At 45.2% G+C, this 17,443-nt stretch overlaps 1 protein-coding gene across 3 annotated transcripts in view; it reads right to left on the reverse strand.

Annotated features, from left to right (window-relative positions):
• Positions 1 to 17,443, reverse strand: part of LOC115183167 (electrogenic sodium bicarbonate cotransporter 1) — a 227,889-nt gene that overhangs the window by 39,474 nt on the left and 170,972 nt on the right. For all 3 annotated transcript variants that reach the window (XM_029744503.1, XM_029744505.1, XM_029744504.1), the window contains 7 exons: positions 15,415 to 15,528; positions 6,491 to 6,652; positions 5,764 to 5,942; positions 4,516 to 4,588; positions 2,302 to 2,370; positions 1,468 to 1,641; positions 1,214 to 1,372 (listed from right to left, as the gene is read on the reverse strand). In XM_029744503.1, the coding sequence (XP_029600363.1) occupies positions 1,214 to 1,372; positions 1,468 to 1,641; positions 2,302 to 2,370; positions 4,516 to 4,588; positions 5,764 to 5,942; positions 6,491 to 6,652; positions 15,415 to 15,528 (930 nt within the window). The remainder of the gene's footprint in view (positions 1 to 1,213; positions 1,373 to 1,467; positions 1,642 to 2,301; positions 2,371 to 4,515; positions 4,589 to 5,763; positions 5,943 to 6,490; positions 6,653 to 15,414; positions 15,529 to 17,443) is intronic.

Here is a 17,443-nt window from a genome sequence, read left to right on the forward strand (position 1 = left end):
TGATAAACCATAACACTGATCTAGAACAATGATGGAATCTAACCCTGATATGGAACAACAATAAAATCTAACCATAATTTAGAACAATTATAGAACCTAACCCTGATTTAGAACAGTGAAAGAACCTTACCCTGATCTACAACAATAATACAACATGACACTGATCTAGAACAACGATAGAACCAAACCCTGATTTAGAACACTGATAGAATCTGAAGCTGATTTAGAACAATGATAGAACCTAACCCTGATTTTGATCAATGATTGAACCTAACCCTGACCTACAATAATGATAGAACATAACCCTGATCTAGAACAATGATAGAACATAACCCTAATCTACAACAATGATAGAACATAACCCTGATCTACAACAATGATAGAACATAACCCTGATCTAGAACAATGATAGAACATAACCCTAATCTACAACAATGATAGAACCTAACCCTGATCTAGAACAATGATAGAACATAACCCTGATCTAGAACAATGATAGAACATAACCCTGATCTAGAACAATGATAGAACATAACCCTAATCTACAACAATGATAGAACCTAACCCTGATATCCAACAATGAGAGAACTTGATCCTGATCTCCAACAATGAGAGAACCTGATCCTGATCTCCAACAATGAGAGAACCTGATCCTGATCTCCAACAACGAGAGAACCTGATCCTGATCTCCAACAATGAGAGAACCTGATCCTGATCTCCAACAATGAGAGAACCTGATCCTGATCTCCAACAATGAGAGAACCTGATCCTGATCTCCACCAATGAGAGAACCTGATCCTGATCTCCACCAATGAGAGAACCTGATCCTGATTTCCAACAATGAGAGAACCTGATCCTGATCTCCAACAATGAGAGAACCTAATCCTGATTTAGAATAATGATAGAATCTAAAGCTGACCTATAACAATTATAGAACCTATCCCTGATCTACAACAATGATAGAACCTAACCCTGATCTAGAACAATGATAGCACCTAACCCTAATTTAGAACAATGATAGAACCTAATTCTGATTTAGAACAACAATATAACCTAACCTTGATTTACAACAATGATAGAATCTAACGCTGAACTTAAATGTAGGTAGAATGTAACACTTATCTATAATGTTGGTAGAACCTTTCACTGATTTAGAACATTGGTAGAATCTAACTGCTGATCTAGAACGTTGGACATGTTTTTAAATGCTCACATCCTCTATGTCACTGTCAATGCTCCTCATCTTCTTCTTCTGCTTAGCATCCTCCTTCTTCTTCTTGTCCTTCTCAGGGATGACATCATCCAGGAAGCTCAGCTCGTGTTGAGAGAACATGTAGTCCATCGTCTTCCTCACCGCCACCAGGGCCAAGATCTAACACCACAGGAGACATTGTTAACACACACGCACATAAACAGAACTAGGCAGGATCTGAAGCTAGCTGGTCATTACGATCAGAGGAGACTCACCATGACAGGGAAGATAATCGCGGCCACGGTGGACTTCAGGACCCAGAGCAGCGCCAGACACAGGATCTGGATGAAGGTAAACAGGTGGACCTTCCTCAGAGGAACATGGCGCAGGTACACAAGGTCAGGTTGGTGCTTAGCTGGCATCAGGAGCAGCTGGAGACGGTCCATGAACTAGAGAGAGAGAGAGAGAGAGAGATGGAGGGAAGGGTAGGGGGAGGAAGAGAGATGGAGGGGGGAGAGAGAGATGGAGGGGGAGGTGGGGGAGAGAGAGAAATAGAGGGGAGGGGTGGAGAGAGAGAGAGATGAGAGAGAGATGGAGGGGAGGGGTGGAGAGAGAGAGATGAAGGGGGAGGTGGGGAAGAGAGAGAGAAGGAGAGAGAGATGAGGTGGGAGGCAGTGGAGAGAGAAAGAGATTGTGGGAAGAGAGAGAGAAGAAAAGAGATATGGAGGGGGAAGTGAGGGGGGAGAGAGATATGGAGGGGGAGGTGGGGGAGAGAGATAGGGAGGGGGAGGTGGGGGGAGAAAGAGAGAGAGAAAGAGAGAGGGAGAGAGATGGAGAGAAAGCGATATGGAGTTGGAGGTGGAAGGGAAAGAGAGAGAGAGAGAGAGAGAGAGATGGAGGGGGAGGTGGGGAAGATAGAGAGCGAGAGAGAGATGGAGGTAGGGGAGAGAGAGAGACCCAAAGGCCTAGTCAGAAAGCTCCTGTTACGTATTTTCAGTTTAGTCCATATTGTAAATCATTCTGGATAAGAGCCTCTGCTACATGTAACTAATCTAACTGTAAATGTGACATGCAGGCATTGGTTCCATCAGGTCCTGATCAGCCAATACCTGCACTCCGTTAAGAGAGGCCACGCCCATGTAGAGGAACACTCCATACAGCACTGGCATGGGGATGAACTTGAAGACAAACAGAGTTTTAATTATTGTTTTACAGTCCACAGTCGGTAGTAGTCTACAGTACTGCCTATTGTCTACAGCCACCAGTTTACCAGTCTACAGCCTACAGTAATCTAAAGTACATTCTACAGTCTACACTAGTCTGCAGTACAGCATACAGTCTACAGTCTATGGTCTATAGTACAGCCTACATTATTCAACAGTTCAGCTTACAGTCTACATTCAATTGTCTACTGTAGTCTACAGTACATTTTACAGTCTATGGTCTACAAAAGTATACAGTACAGCCACCAGTCTATAGTACATTCTACAGTCTACAGTCTACAGTACATTCTACAGTCTACAGTACATTCTACAGTCTACAGTACAGTCTACAGTACATTCTACAGTCTATAGTACATTCTACAGTACATTCTACAGTCTATAGTACATTCTACAGTCTACAGTCTACAGTACATTCTACAGTCTACAGTACATTCTACAGTACATTCTACAGTACATTCTACAGTCTACACTAGTATGCAGTACAGTATACCGTCTACAGTCTATGGTCTATAGCAGCCTACAGTATTCTACAGTACAACTTACCGTCTACACTCTATGGTCCATAGCAGCGTACAGTACAGTCTACAGCAGCCTACAGTACAGCTTACAGTCTACATTCCATTGTCTACTGTAGTCTACAGTACATTTTACAGTCTATGGTCTACAAAAGTATACAGTACAGCCACCAGTCTACAGTACATTCTACAGTCTACAGTCTACAGTACATTCTACAGTCTACAGTCCATTCTACAGTCTACAGTACATTCTACAGTCTACAGTACATTCTACAGTCTACAGTAATCTACAGTACATTCTACAGTAATCTACAGTACATTCTACAGTCTACAGTATTCTACAGTCTACAGTCTACAGTATTCTACAGTTTACAGTACAGTCTACAGTACATTCTACAGTCTACAGTATTCTACAGTCTACAGTATTCTACAGCCTACAGTACAGTCTACAGTACATTCTACAGTCTACAGTACATTCTACAGTCTACAGTACAGTCTACAGTACATTATACAGTACAGTCTACAGTACATTCTACAGTCTACAGTACAGTCTACAGTACATTCTACAGTCTACAGTCTACAGTCTACAGTACAGTCTACAGTACATTCTACAGTCTACAGTACATTCTACAGTACATTCTACAGTCTACAGTACATTCTACAGTCTACAGTCTACAGTACAGTCTACAGTACATTCTACAGTCTACAGTACAGTCTACAGTACATTCTACATTCTACAGTACATTCTACAGTCTACAGTACATTCTACAGTCCACAGTACATTCTACAGTCTACAGTAATCTACAGTACATTCTACAGTAATCTACAGTACAGTCTACAGTCTACAGTAATCTACAGTACATTCTACATTAGTCTACATTACAGCCTACAGTCTACAGTACTCAACAGTACAGCTTACAGTCTAAAGTATATGGTCTATAGTACACTACAATACAGCCTACAGTTTAAAGGCAATAGTCTACAGTAGTCTACAGTACAGCCTAAAATCTACAGTAGTCTAGACTACAGCATACAGTCTACAGTCTACTGTAGTCTACAGTATAGCCTACAGTCTACAGTCATTTAAAGTCTACAGTAGTCTACAGTACTGCCTACAATCTAAAATCTACAGTAGTCTAGACTACAGCATACAGTCTACAGTATAGCCTACAGTCTACAGTCATCTAAAGTCTACAGTAGTCTACAGTACAGCCTAAAATCTACAGTAGTCTAGACTACAGCATACAGTCTACAGTCTACTGTAGTCTACAGTATAGCCTACAGTCTACAGTCATCTAAAGTCTACAGTAGTCTACAGTACAGCCTAAAATCTACAGTAGTCTAGACTACAGCATACAGTCTACAGTCTACTGTAGTCTACAGTATAGCCTACGGTCTACAGTCATCTAAAGTCTACAGTAGTCTACAGTACTGCCTACAATCTAAAGTCTACAGTAGTCTACAGTACAGCCTGCAGCCTACAGTATACAGTAGTCTACAGTACAGCCTACATCTACAGCGTCCAGTAGGTAGGTACATATACAGTAGTCTACAGTACAGTCTACAGTATACAGTAGGTACATACCTTGAGGATGGGAGACATAAAGACAGACAGCCCCGTCAGAATGAACACACAGACACCAGTGACTCTCTGCTCCCTAGGGAAACATACACATGGCTTTGGTTATACACACACACACACACACACACACACACACACACACACACACACACACACACACACACAGTAACCAATAGAGATTTCATGAAGAGGGCAGGACAACGCCCCTTCCCCCTCAGTCATGAAGAGGGCAGGAAAATGCCCCTTCCCCCTCAGTCATGAAGAGGGCAGGACAACGCCCCTTCCCCCTCAGTCATGAAGAGGGCAGGACAACGCCCCTTCCCCCTCAGTCATGAAGAGGGCAGGACAACGCCCCTTCCCCCTCAGTCATGAAGAGGGCAGGACAACGCCCCTTCCCCCTCAGTCATGAAGAGGGCAGGACAACGCCCCTTCCCCCTCAGTCATGAAGAGGGCAGGACAACGCCCCTTCCCCCTCAGTCATGAAGAGGGAACGACAACACTCCTTCCCCCTCAGTCATGAAGAGGGAACGACAACGCCCCTGCCCCCTCAGTCATGAAGAGGGCAGGACAACGCCCCTTCCCCCTCAGTCATGAAGAGGGAACGACAACGCCCCTTCCCCCTCAGTCATGAAGAGGGAACGACAACGCCCCTTCCCCCTCAGGAGGATGAAAATATGTATCATCTACAGCTGCACCATTCAGAGCATCTTGACCAGTTGCATCACCGCCTGGTATGGCCACTGCTCGGCATCCGACCGTAAGGCGCTACAGAGGATGGTGCCCACGGCCCAGTACATCACTGGGGCCAAGCTTCCTTACATCCAGGACCTATATACTAGGCAGTGTCAGAGGAAGGCCCTAAAGACTCTCAAAGACTAGAGCCACCTAAGTCATAGACTGCAACCGCACACCAAGCGGTACCGATGCACTAAGTCTGCAACCAACAGGACCCTGAACAGCTTCTACCCCCAAGACTTATAAATAGTTAACCAATAGCTACCTGGAATATCTGCATTGACACTTTATGCACTAACTATTTGAATTAACACTGCTGTTACCGTTTATTATCTGTCCTGTTGTCTAGTCACTTTACACCTACCTATATGTACATATCTACCTCAATTACCTAGTACCCTTGCACATCGACACAGTACTAGTCTACACCTGTTGTTTACGACTCATGTGACAAATGAAATTAGATTTTGATTTGATTTTGTAAATGCTATGTGGTGGAGAGCTTGTCATGCTCACCTCACTCCCAAGAACTTGGGCATTTCTCCAGGGGCGGAGGTCTCTGTCTCCATCTTCAGACTGTCTATGTGAGCGATTGAGATGACCGTCGCCGCCACGTACCATGGCAACCCCATGAAGGAACACACAATCATCAGAACCGCAACCCAGAACAGGTCCAGGTGGTAGCCTGCGCCTTTCTGTTAGAGGACAGCAGACGTTAAAACACACACACACACACACACGCACACACACAGAGATCCTGCCCTGTCGTACCTTCAGACTATTGAGATCCTGCCCTGTCCTACCTTCAGACTATTGAGATCCTGCCCTGTCCTGACTTCAGGCTATTGAGATCCTGCCCTGTCCTGTCTTCAGACTATTGAGATCCTGCCCTATCCTGCCTTCAGACTATTGAGATCCTGCCCTGTCCTACCTTCAGGCTATTGAGATCCTGCCCTGTCCTGCCTTCAGACTATTGAGATCCTGCCCTGTCCTGCCTTCAGACTATTGAGATCCTGCCCTGTCCTGCCTTCAGAATATTGAGATCCTGCCCTGTCCTGCCTTCAGACTATTGAGATCCTGCCCTGTCCTGCCTTCAGACTATTGAGATCCTGCCCTGTCCTGTCTTCAGACTATTGAGATCCTGCCCTAAAAAAACCTTCAGACTATTGAGATCCTGCCCTTCCTTCAGACTATTGAGATCCTGCCCTCCCTTCAGACTATTGAGAACCTTTCCCTGTCCTACCTTCAGCATGTGCTCCTTCCTGTTGACGATGACAGCGGTGATCTGCTGGTCCATGAAGAGTAGGATGGTGACCAGCAGGGCAGGCAGCGCTGACACCACGTACACCCACCAAGGATTGCCTCCGAACGGGGGAACAAACCAGCCACGGTTGGGGCTCGTTGGCTGGAGGGGGAGGAACAGAGAGCAGGGCTTACAAAAACACACAGACACGCAAACAACACACATCGACAAGTAACAACACACATCGGCAAGTAACAACACACATCAGCAAGTAGCAACACACATCAACAGGTAACAACACACATCAACAGGTAACAACACATCAACAGGTAACAACACATCAACAGGTAACAACACATCAACAGGTAACAACACACATCAACAGGTAACAACACACATCAACAAGTAACAACACACATCAACAGGTAACAACACATCAACAGGTAACAACACACATCAACAGGTAACAACACATCAACAGGTAACAACACACATCAACAAGTAATAACACACATCAACAGGTAACAACACACATCAACAAGTAACAACACACATCAACAGGTAACAACACACATCAACAGGTAACAACACACATCAACAGGTAACAACACATCAACAGGTAACAACACACATCAACAAGTAATAACACACATCAACAGGTAACAACACACATCAACAAGTAACAACACACATCAACAGGTAACAACACACATCAACAGGTAACAACACACATAGACAAGTAACAACACACATCAACAGGTAACAACACACATAGACAAGTAACAACACACATCAACAGGTAACAACACACAGACAAGTAACAACACACATCAACAGGTAACAACACACATCGACAAGTAACAACACACATAGACAAGTAACAACACACATAGACAAGTAACAACACACATAGACAAGTAACAACACACATCAACAGGTAACAACACACATAGACAAGTAACAACACACATACAGTGCATTCGGAAAGTATTCAGACCCCTTGACTTTTTCAAGTAAAATCAATTTTTTTTTGTCACATGCACCAACAACAACAGGTGTAGTAGACCTTACAGTGAAATGCTTACTTACGAGCCCTTAACCAACAATGCGGTTTTAAGAACAATAAGTGTTAAGTAAAAAATAGATAAGGAAAAGATAAAAATAACAAATAGCAGCAGTAAAATAACAATAGTGGGGCTTTATACAGGGGGTACCGGTACAGAGTCAATGTGGAGGCTATATACAGGGGGGTACCGGTACAGAGTCAATGTGGAGGCTATATACAGGGGGGTACCGGTACAGAGTTAATGTGGAGGCTATATACAGGGGGTACTGGTACAGAGTCAATGTGGAGGCTATATACAGGGGGTACCGGTACAGAGTCAATGTGGAGGCTATATACAGGGGGGTACCGGTACAGAGTCAATGTGTAGGCTATATACAGGGGGTACCGGTACAGAGTCAATGTGTAGGCTATATACAGGGGGTACCGGTACAGAGTCAATGTGGAGGCTATATACAGGGGGTACCGGTACAGAGTCAATGTGGAGGCTATATACAGGGGGTACCGGTACAGAGTCAATGTGGAGGCTATATACAGGGGGTACCGGTACAGAGTCAATGTGGAGGCTATATACAGGGGGTACCGGTACAGAGTCAATGTGGAGGCTATATACAGGGGGTACCGGTACAGAGTCAATGTGCGGGGCACAGGTTTGTTGAGGTAATTGAAGAAATGTGTACATGTAGGTAGAGTTAATGTGACTATGCATAGCTAATAACCAGAGAGTAGCAGCAGTGTAAAAGAGAGGGTGGGGGGACAACGCAAATAGTCTGGGTAGCAATTTGATTAGCTGTTCAGAAGTCTTATGGCTTGGGGGTAGAAGCTGTTAAGAAGCCTTTTGGACCTAGACCTGGTGCTCCAGTATCGCTTGCCGTACGGTAGCAGAGAGAACAGTCTATGAATAAGGTGGCTGGAGTCTTTGACAATTTTTAGGGCCTTCCTCTGACACCGCCTTGTATAGAGGTCCTGGAAGGTAGGAAACTTGGCCCCAGTGATGTACTGGGCCGTACGACCTACCCTCTGTAGTGTCTTGAGATCGGAGGCCGAGCAGTTGCCATACCAGGCAGTAATGCAACCAGTCAGGATGCTCTCAAAGGTGCAGCTGTAAAACTTTTGGGGGATCTGAGGACCCGTGCCAAATCTTTTCAGTCTCCTGAAGGGGAATAGGCTTTGTTGTGCCCTCTTCACGACTGTCTTGGTGTGTTTGGACCATGATAGTTTGTTGGTGATGCAGACACCACCTCCTTTTCCTGTAGTCCACAGTCATCTCCTTTGTCTTGTTGACGTTGAGGGAGAGGTTGTTATCCTGGCACCATACTGCCAGGTCTCTGACCTCCTCCCTATAGGCTGTCTCATTGTTGTTGGTGATCAGGCCTACCACTGTTGTGTCGTCGGCAAATTTAATGATGGAGTTGTGCCTGGCCATGCAGTCATGGGTGAACAGGGAGTACAGGAGGGGACTAAGCATGCACCCCTGAGGGGCCCCCATGTTGAGAATAAGAGCAGCAGATGTGTTGTTACCTACCCTTACCACCTGGGGTCGGCCCGTCAAGAAGTCCAGGATCCAGTTGCAGAGGGAGGTGTTTAGTCCCAGGGTCCTTAGCTTAGTGATGAGCTTTGAGGGCACTATGGTGTTTAACGCTGAGCTGTAGTCAATGAATAGCATTCTCACGTAGGTGTTCCTTTTGTCCAGGTGAGAAAGGGCAGTGTGGAGCGCAATAAAGATTGCAACATCTGTGGATCTGTTGGGGCAGTATGCAAATTGGAGTGGGTCTAGGGATTCTGGGATAATGGTGTTGATGTGAGCCATGACCAATCTTTGAAAGCGCTTCACGGCTACAGATGTGAGTGCTACAGGTCGGTAGTCATTTAGGCAGGTTACCTTAGTGTTCTTGGGCACAGGGACTATGGTGGTCTGCTTGAAACATGTTTGTATTACTGACTCAGTCAGGGACAGGTTGAAAATGTCAGTGAAGACATTTGCCAGTTGGTCAGTGCATGCTCAGAGTACACATCCTGGTAATCTGTCTGGCCCCACGGCCTTGTGAATGTTGACCTGTTTAAAGGTCTTACTGACATCGGCTGCGTAGAGCGTGATCACACAGTCGTCCGGAACAGCTGATGCTCTCATGCATGCTTCAGTGTTGCTTGCCACAAAGCGAGCATAGAAGTTATTTAGCTCATCTGGTAGGCTCGTGTCTCTTGGCAGCTCGCGGCTGTGCTTCCCTTTGTAGCCTATGATAGTTTCCGAGCCCTGCCACATCCGACGAGCCTCGGAGCCAGTGTAGTACGATTCAGTCTTAGTCCCGTATTGATGCTTTGCCTGTTTGATGGTTCGTCTGAGGGCATAGCGGGATTTCTTATAAGTCCCGCTCCTTGAAAGCAGCAGCTCTACCCTTTAGCTCAGTGCAGATGTTGCCTGTAATCCATGGCTTCTGTTTGGGGTATGTAAGTACGGTCACTGTGGGGATGACGTCATCGATGCACTTATTGATGAAGCCAGTGACTGATGTGGTGTACTCCTCAATGCAATTGGAAGAATCCCGGAACATATTCCAGTCTGTGGTAGCAAAACAGTCCTGTAGCTTAGCATCTGCTTCATCTGACCACTTCTTTATTGACGAAGTCACTGGTGCTTCCTGCTTTAGTTTTTGCTTGTAAGCAGGAATGAGGAGGATGGAATTATTGTCAGATTTGCCAAATGGAGGGCGGGGGAGAGCTTTGTACGCATCTCTGTGTGTGGCGTAAAGGTGGTCAATATTTTTTTTCTTCTGTAGAGGTAAATAGACAGCTACAAAAAATATGAAAACTTTCTTGATAAATAGTTTTGTCTACAGCTTATGATGAGACACTCTACCTCAAGCGAGCAAAACCTTGAGACTTCTTTATTATTAGATTTCGTGCACCAGCTGTTGTTTACAAATATATACAGACCGCCACCTCTTGTCTTACCAGAGGCAGCTGTTATATCTTGCCGATGCAGCGTAAACCCCGCCAGCTGTATTTTATCCATGTCGTCATTCAGCCACGACTCGGTGCAACATAAGATATTGCAGTTTTTAATTGTCCCGTTGGTAGGATATTCATGATCGTAGCTTGTCTATTTTGTTATCCAATGATTTTACGTTGGCTAATAGGACTGATGGCAAAGGCAGATTACCCACTCGCCGTCAGATCATTACAAGGCCTACGTCCCCGATATCTCTGTCTCTTTCTCCAGCGAATGTTTTATTTTTATTTTATTTCACCTTTATTTAGCCAGGTAGGCTACTTGAGAACAAGTTCTCATTTACAACTGCGACCTGGCCAAGATAAAGCAAAGCAGTTTGACACATACAACAACCCAGAGTTGTTGTATTCAGTGAATTTTGCATTTCATTCCAGTCATTGGCATGAGAGAACTCGAAGGACTTGCGGCCAAAGGAGGTGTTGGCTTTGGGGATGACCAGTGAGATATACCTGCTGGACCGCGTGCTACGGGTGGGTGTTGTTATCGTGACCAGTGAGCTGAGATAAGGCGGGGCTTTACCTAGCATAGGCTTATAGATGACCTGGAGCCAGTGGGTCTGGCGACGAATATGTAGCGAGGGCCTGCTGACTAGAGCATACAGGTCGCAGTGGTGGGTGGGATAAGGGGATTTGGTGACAAAACGGATGGCACTGTGATAGACTGCATCCAGTTTACCTAGTAGAGTATTGGAAGCTATTTTGTAAATGACATCGCCGAAGTTAAGGATTGGTAGGATAGTCAGTTTTACGGATGAGGGCCTTGTCGGGTGTCTGAAGTAAATCCTATGCGTCCGACTTCACGTCCGACACTTTAAAAAAAATATTTTCCAGTACATGGTGAGTAAACACTGTCCTGATTTCCAGAAGCTCTTTTTGGTCATAAGAGACCGTGGCAGAAACATTGTGTACAAAATAAGTTACAAATAAGGCAAAAAAACACACACAATAACACAATTGGTTAAGAGTCCGTAAAAATTCTGTCATATCCTCCGCCGCCTTTTATTCCTTTTTCCCTTTTTTGTGACGTTACAACCTTGTTTTTATTGATTAAATAGTTTTCCCCCCTCATCAATGTTCACATAATATCCCATAATGACGAAGCAAAAACAGTTTTTTATTTATTTGAGCAACTTTAATAAAATAAAACAGAAATATCACATTTACATAAATATTCTTACACTTTACTCAGTACTTTGTTGAAGCACCTTTGGCAGCGATTACATGTTAGAGTCTTCTTGTGTATGACCCTATAAGCTTGCCATACCTGTATTTGGGGAGTTTCTCCCATTGTTCCCTGCAGATCCTTTAAAGGCTTTGCCAGATAGGATGGGGAGCGACAACCCACAGCTATTTTCAGGTCTCTCCAGAGATGTTTGATCGGGTTCAAGTCAGGGATCTGGCTGGACCACTCAAGGATATTCAGAGATTTGTCCCGAAGCCACTCCTGCATTTTCTAGACTGTGTTCTTAGGGTATTCAGAGATATCTATCTTCAGAGTTCGTTCTGTTAGGTGACTTAAAGTGGGACATGCTTAACAACCCGGCAGTCCTACAATCTAAGCTAGATGCCCTCAATCTCACACAAATTAAGGAAGGAACCCACCAGGTACAACCCTAAATCCGTAAACATGGGCACCCTCATAGATATTATCCTGACCAACTTGCCCTCCAAAAACAGCTCTGCTGTTTTCAATCAGGATCTCAGCGATCACTGCATCATTGCCTGCATCCGCTACTGGTCCGTGGTCAAACGACCACCCCTCATCACTGTCAAATGCTCCCTAAAACACTTATGCGAGCAGGCCTTTCTAATCAACCTGGCCCGGGTATCCTGGAAGGATATTGACCTCATCTCGTCAGTCGAGGATGCCTGGTCGTTCTTTAAAATTAATTTCCTCACCATCTTAAATAAGCATGCCCCTTTCAAAAAATGTAGAACTAAGAACAGATATAGCCCTTGGTTCACTCCAGGCCTGACTGCCCTCGACCAGCATAAAAACATCCTGTGGCAGACTGCACTAGCATCGAATAGTCCCAGCGATATGTAACTTTTCAGGGAAGTCAGGAACCAATACACGCAGTCAGTCAGGAAAGCAAAGACTAGCTTTTTCAAATAGAAATTTGCATCCTGTAGCTCTAACTCCAAAAAGTTTTAGGACACTGAAGTCCATGGAGAATAAGAGCACCTCCTCCTGTGACAACCCTTCTGTCTGCCGTATTCTCTCCCTTTTCTCTTGTTTCTTTATTAGGATGCCGGTAGGATGCCGGTGGGTGGAGCCGGGAGGGTTGTCAGCGACATGGGAAACACCTGGGCTCGGGTCCCAGGATAAATGGACCTCTTCCACATTCATTGGGGGACTCTCTCCATGCAGACACACTATTGTTTATTTGTATATAGGTTACCTTAGTTAATAAATATATTTTGATATTCCTTATCTCCACGTTGTCTCCCTTTTTGTTAAGGGCTTCGAGCCGGTTCGTGACACTCCCAGCTGCCCACTGCACTGAGGCTAGGTAATACTGTCACCACCAATAAATCCACGCTAATCGAGAATTTCAATAAGCATTTCTCTACGGCTGGCCATGCTTTCCTCCTGACTACCCCAACCCCGGCCAACAGCTCCTCACCCCCCGCAGCTACTTGCCCAAGCCTCCCCAGCTTCTCCTTCACCCAAATCCAGATAGCAGATGTTCTGAAAGAGCTGCAAAACCTGGACCCGTACAAATCAGCTGGGCTAGACAATCTGGACCCTCTCATTCTAAAATTATCCGCTGCAATTGTTGCAACCCCTATTACCAGTCTGTTCAACCTCTCTTTCGTAAAGTCCGAGATCCCTAAAGATTGGAAAGCTGCCGCGGTCATCCCCCTCTTAAAAGGGGGTGACACTCTAGACCCAAACTGTTATGGACCTATAACCATCCTGCCCTGCCTCTCTAAAGTCTTCGAAAGGTCAAGTTAATAAACAGATCACTGACCATTTCGAATCCCACCGTACCTTCTCCACTGTGCAATCCGGTTTCCGAGCTGGTCACGGGTGCACCTCAGCCATGCTCAAGGTACTAAATGATATCATAACCGCCATCGATAAAAGACAGTACTGTGCAGCCGTCTTCATCGACCTGGCCAAGGCTTTCGACTCTGTCAATCACCACATTCTTATCGGCAGAGTCAACAGCCTTGGTTTCTCAAATGATTGCCACGCCTGGTTCACCAAATACTTCTCAGACAGAGTTCAGTGTGTCAAATCGGTGGGCCTGTTGTCCGGACCTCTGGCAGTCTCTATGGGGGTACCACAGGGTTCAATTCTAGGGCCGACTCTTTTCTCTGTATACATCAACGATGTCGCTCTTGCTGCAGGTGATTCCATGATCCACCTCTACGCAGACAACACCATTCTGTACACATCTGGCCCTTCTTTGGACACTTAACTTCTCATGGGCAAGGTGGGACGGTAGCGTCCCACCTGGCCAACATCCGGTGAAATTGCAGATCTTGAAATTCAAACTACAGTATTATAAATATTTAACTTTCATAAAATCACAAGTGTAATACATCAAAATAAAGCTTAACTTCTTGTTAATCCAGCCGCGGTGTCAGATTTCAAAAAGGCTTTACGGCGAAAGCAAACCATGTGATTATCTGAGGACGATTATCTATTGTGTTATCGACTGTACGCTTGTTTATTTCATGTGTAACTCTGTTGTGTCGAACTGCTTTGCATTATCTTGGCCAGGTTGCAGTTGTAAATTAGAACTTGTTCTCAACTAGCTTACCTGGTTAAATAAAGGTTAAATAAAATACAAAAGGTTGGAAGGTTGACATTCAGTTTGAGTTTGAGGTCCTGAGCGCTCTGGAGCAGGTTTTCATCAAGGATCTCTCTGTACTTTGCTCCTTTCATCTTTCCCACGATCCTGACTAGTCTCCCAGTCCCTGCTGCTGAAAATAATCCCCACAGCATGATGCTGTCACCACCATGCTTCACCGTAGGGATGGTGCCAGTATTCCTCTTGACATAACGCTTGCCATGCAGGCCAAAGAGTTCAATCTTGGTTTCATCAGACCAGAAAATCTTGTTACTCATGATCTGAGAGTCTTTAGGTGCCTTTTGGCAAACTCCAAGCGGGCTGTCATGTGCCTTTTACTAAGTGGCTTCCGTCTGGTCACTCTACCAAGAAGGCCTGATCGGAGGAGTGCTGCAGAGATGGCTGTCCTTCTGGAAGATTCTCCCATCTCCACAGAGGAACTCTGGAGGTCTGTCAGAGTGACCATCGGGTTCTTGGTCACCTCCCTGACCAAGGCACTTCTCCCCCAATTGCTCAGTTTTGCCAGGCGGCCAGCTCTAGGAAGAGTCTTGGTGGTTCCAAACTTCTCCATTTAAGAATGATGGAGGCCACTGTGTTCTTGGGGACCTTCAATGCTTCAGAAATGTTTTGGTACCCTTCCCCAGATCTGTGCCTCGACACAATTCTGTCTCGTAGCTCTACGGACAATTCCTTTGACCTCATGGCTTGGTTTTTGCTCTGACATGCACTGTCAACTGTGGGACCTTAAATAGACAGGTGTGTGCCTTTACAAATAATGTCCAATCAATTGAATTTACCACAGGTGGACTCCAATCAAGTAACACCACAAAGACAAGTAACAACACATAGGCAAGTAACAAGACACCTTGACAAGTAACACACCGACAAGTAACAACACACAGCAACAAGTAAAAACATACACGTGTATATAAACTGTATGTTTACCCAGACACACACACCATGCAATATTAGGAATTGTATCTAACATACATTTAAAACAAATATGTGGTATATGAGTAATGTAGATATGCATCTGAAATTAGCTGTACCTTGAACTCAGTTGGGACTATGAGCTTGGGAGTGTCCACTCCTACTAGCATGTCCACACCGCAGAAGATCAGGATGGCCAAGATAATGGCAAAGTCACTGATTAGTTTCCTCACCTACACAGAGAGAAACACATGTAACCAAGCACAGATTAGGGTTACAAACATTACCTACACAGAGATATACATGTACAATGACAGTCACAATAGTAGAGGTAGGTGTGTACAGTAGGGTTAGGTGTGTGCAGTAGGGTTAGGTGTGTGCAGTAGGGCTAGGGTTAGGTGTGTACAGTAGGGTTAGGTGTGTACAGTAGGGCTAGGGTTAGGTGTGTGCAGTAGGGGTAGGGTTCGGTGTGTACAGTAGGGTTAGGTGTGTACAGTAGGGTTAGGTGTGTACAGTAGGGTTAGGTGTGTACAGTAGGGGTAGGTGTGTACAGTAGGGGTAGGTGTGTACAGTAGGGTTAGGTGTGTGCAGTAGAGGTAGGGTTAGGTGTGTACAGTAGGTGTGTACAGTAGGGGTAGGGTTAGGTGTGTACAGTAGGGGTAGGGTTAGGTGTGTAGAGTAGGGTTAGGTGTGTACAGTAGGGTTAGGGTTAGGTGTGTACAGTAGGGTTAGGTGTGTGCAGTAGGGTTAGGTGTGTACAGTAGGGTTAGGTGTGTACAGTAGGGTTAGTGTGTACAGTAGGGTTAGTGTCCTCCCCTCCCAAGGATCCTGTACTGGGTGGTGAATGGTAAGAGTTCTGGTTGGGTTCTGTAGGGGTTCTGTTAGTGTCCTCCCCTCCCAAGGATACTGTACTGGGTGGTGAATGGTAAGAGGTCTGGTTGGGTTCTGTATGGGTTCTGTTAGGGTCCTCTCCTCCCAAGGATCCTGTACTGGGTGATGAATGGCAAGAGTTCTGGTTGGGTTCTGTAGGGGTTCTGTTAGGGTTAGGGTCCTCTCCTCCCAAGGATTCTGTACTGGGTGGTGAATGGTAAAAGTTCTGCTTGGGTTCTGTAGGGGTCTGTTAGGGTTAGGGTCCTCTCCTCCCAAGGATCCTGTACTGGGTGGTGAATGGTAATAGTTCTGGTTGGAGTAAAGTCCAAAGAGGATTTCATTCTATCTCATTAAAGCCGGTGGGAGAAAGAGTTCCCAACTGGTTTATCCATTGCCTGTCTGAGGCCAATCTCTGGGCCATGTACCAACCCAGACTCAAGGCCTGAAATTGATAGGCACTCCTTTCCATGTGTATGGAAGAGCACATATAACTATGTCATCTTGTCAGATCTCCCTGTGTAATAGAGGTGTCAGATCTCCCTGTGTAATAGAGGTGTCAGATCTCCCTGTGTAATAGAGGTGTCAGATCTCCCTGTGTAATAGAGGTGCCAGATCTCCCTGTGTAATAGAGGTGCCAGATCTCCCTGTGTAATAGAGGTGTCAGATCTCCCTGTGTAATAGAGGTGTCAGATCTCCCTGTGTAATAGAGGTGTCAGATCTCCCTGTGTAATAGAGGTGTCAGATCTCCCTGTGTAATGGAGGTGCCAGATCTCCCTGTGTAATGGAGGTGCCAGATCTCCCTGTGTAATAGAGGTGCCAGATCTCCCTGTGTAATAGAGGTGCCAGATCTCCCTGTGTAATAGAGGTGTCAGATCTCCCTGTGTAATAGAGGTGTCAGATCTCCCTGTGTAATAGCGGTGCCAGATCTCCCTGTGTGATAGAGGTGTCAGATCTCCCTGTGTAATAGAGGTGTCAGATCTCCCTGTGTGATAGAGGTGTCAGATCTCCCTGTGTAATAGAGGTGTTGCTTTATCCATTTAAGAAGTTTGTTTCCCCGAATTACAGTTTGTTACACTTTTGACATTATCACATAAACCAGGTTGGGGCCCCCAATCCTATAAGTTTGTTTGTAATGTACTTGATAGAGAGGCAATCTTTAAGATTGGTATTACTTCTGAACGCTGAGAAGTTTAAAATCTTCTAACAGTTCAAAAACATTCTGTGTCTCCTGAAAATGTGTCTTGACTATAGAATTAAACTGCATCAAAGTTGTGGAAA

This window comes from Salmo trutta, unplaced genomic scaffold, assembly GCF_901001165.1.
Source record: "Salmo trutta unplaced genomic scaffold, fSalTru1.1, whole genome shotgun sequence".
Classification (NCBI taxonomy): Eukaryota; Metazoa; Chordata; class Actinopteri; order Salmoniformes; family Salmonidae; genus Salmo; species Salmo trutta.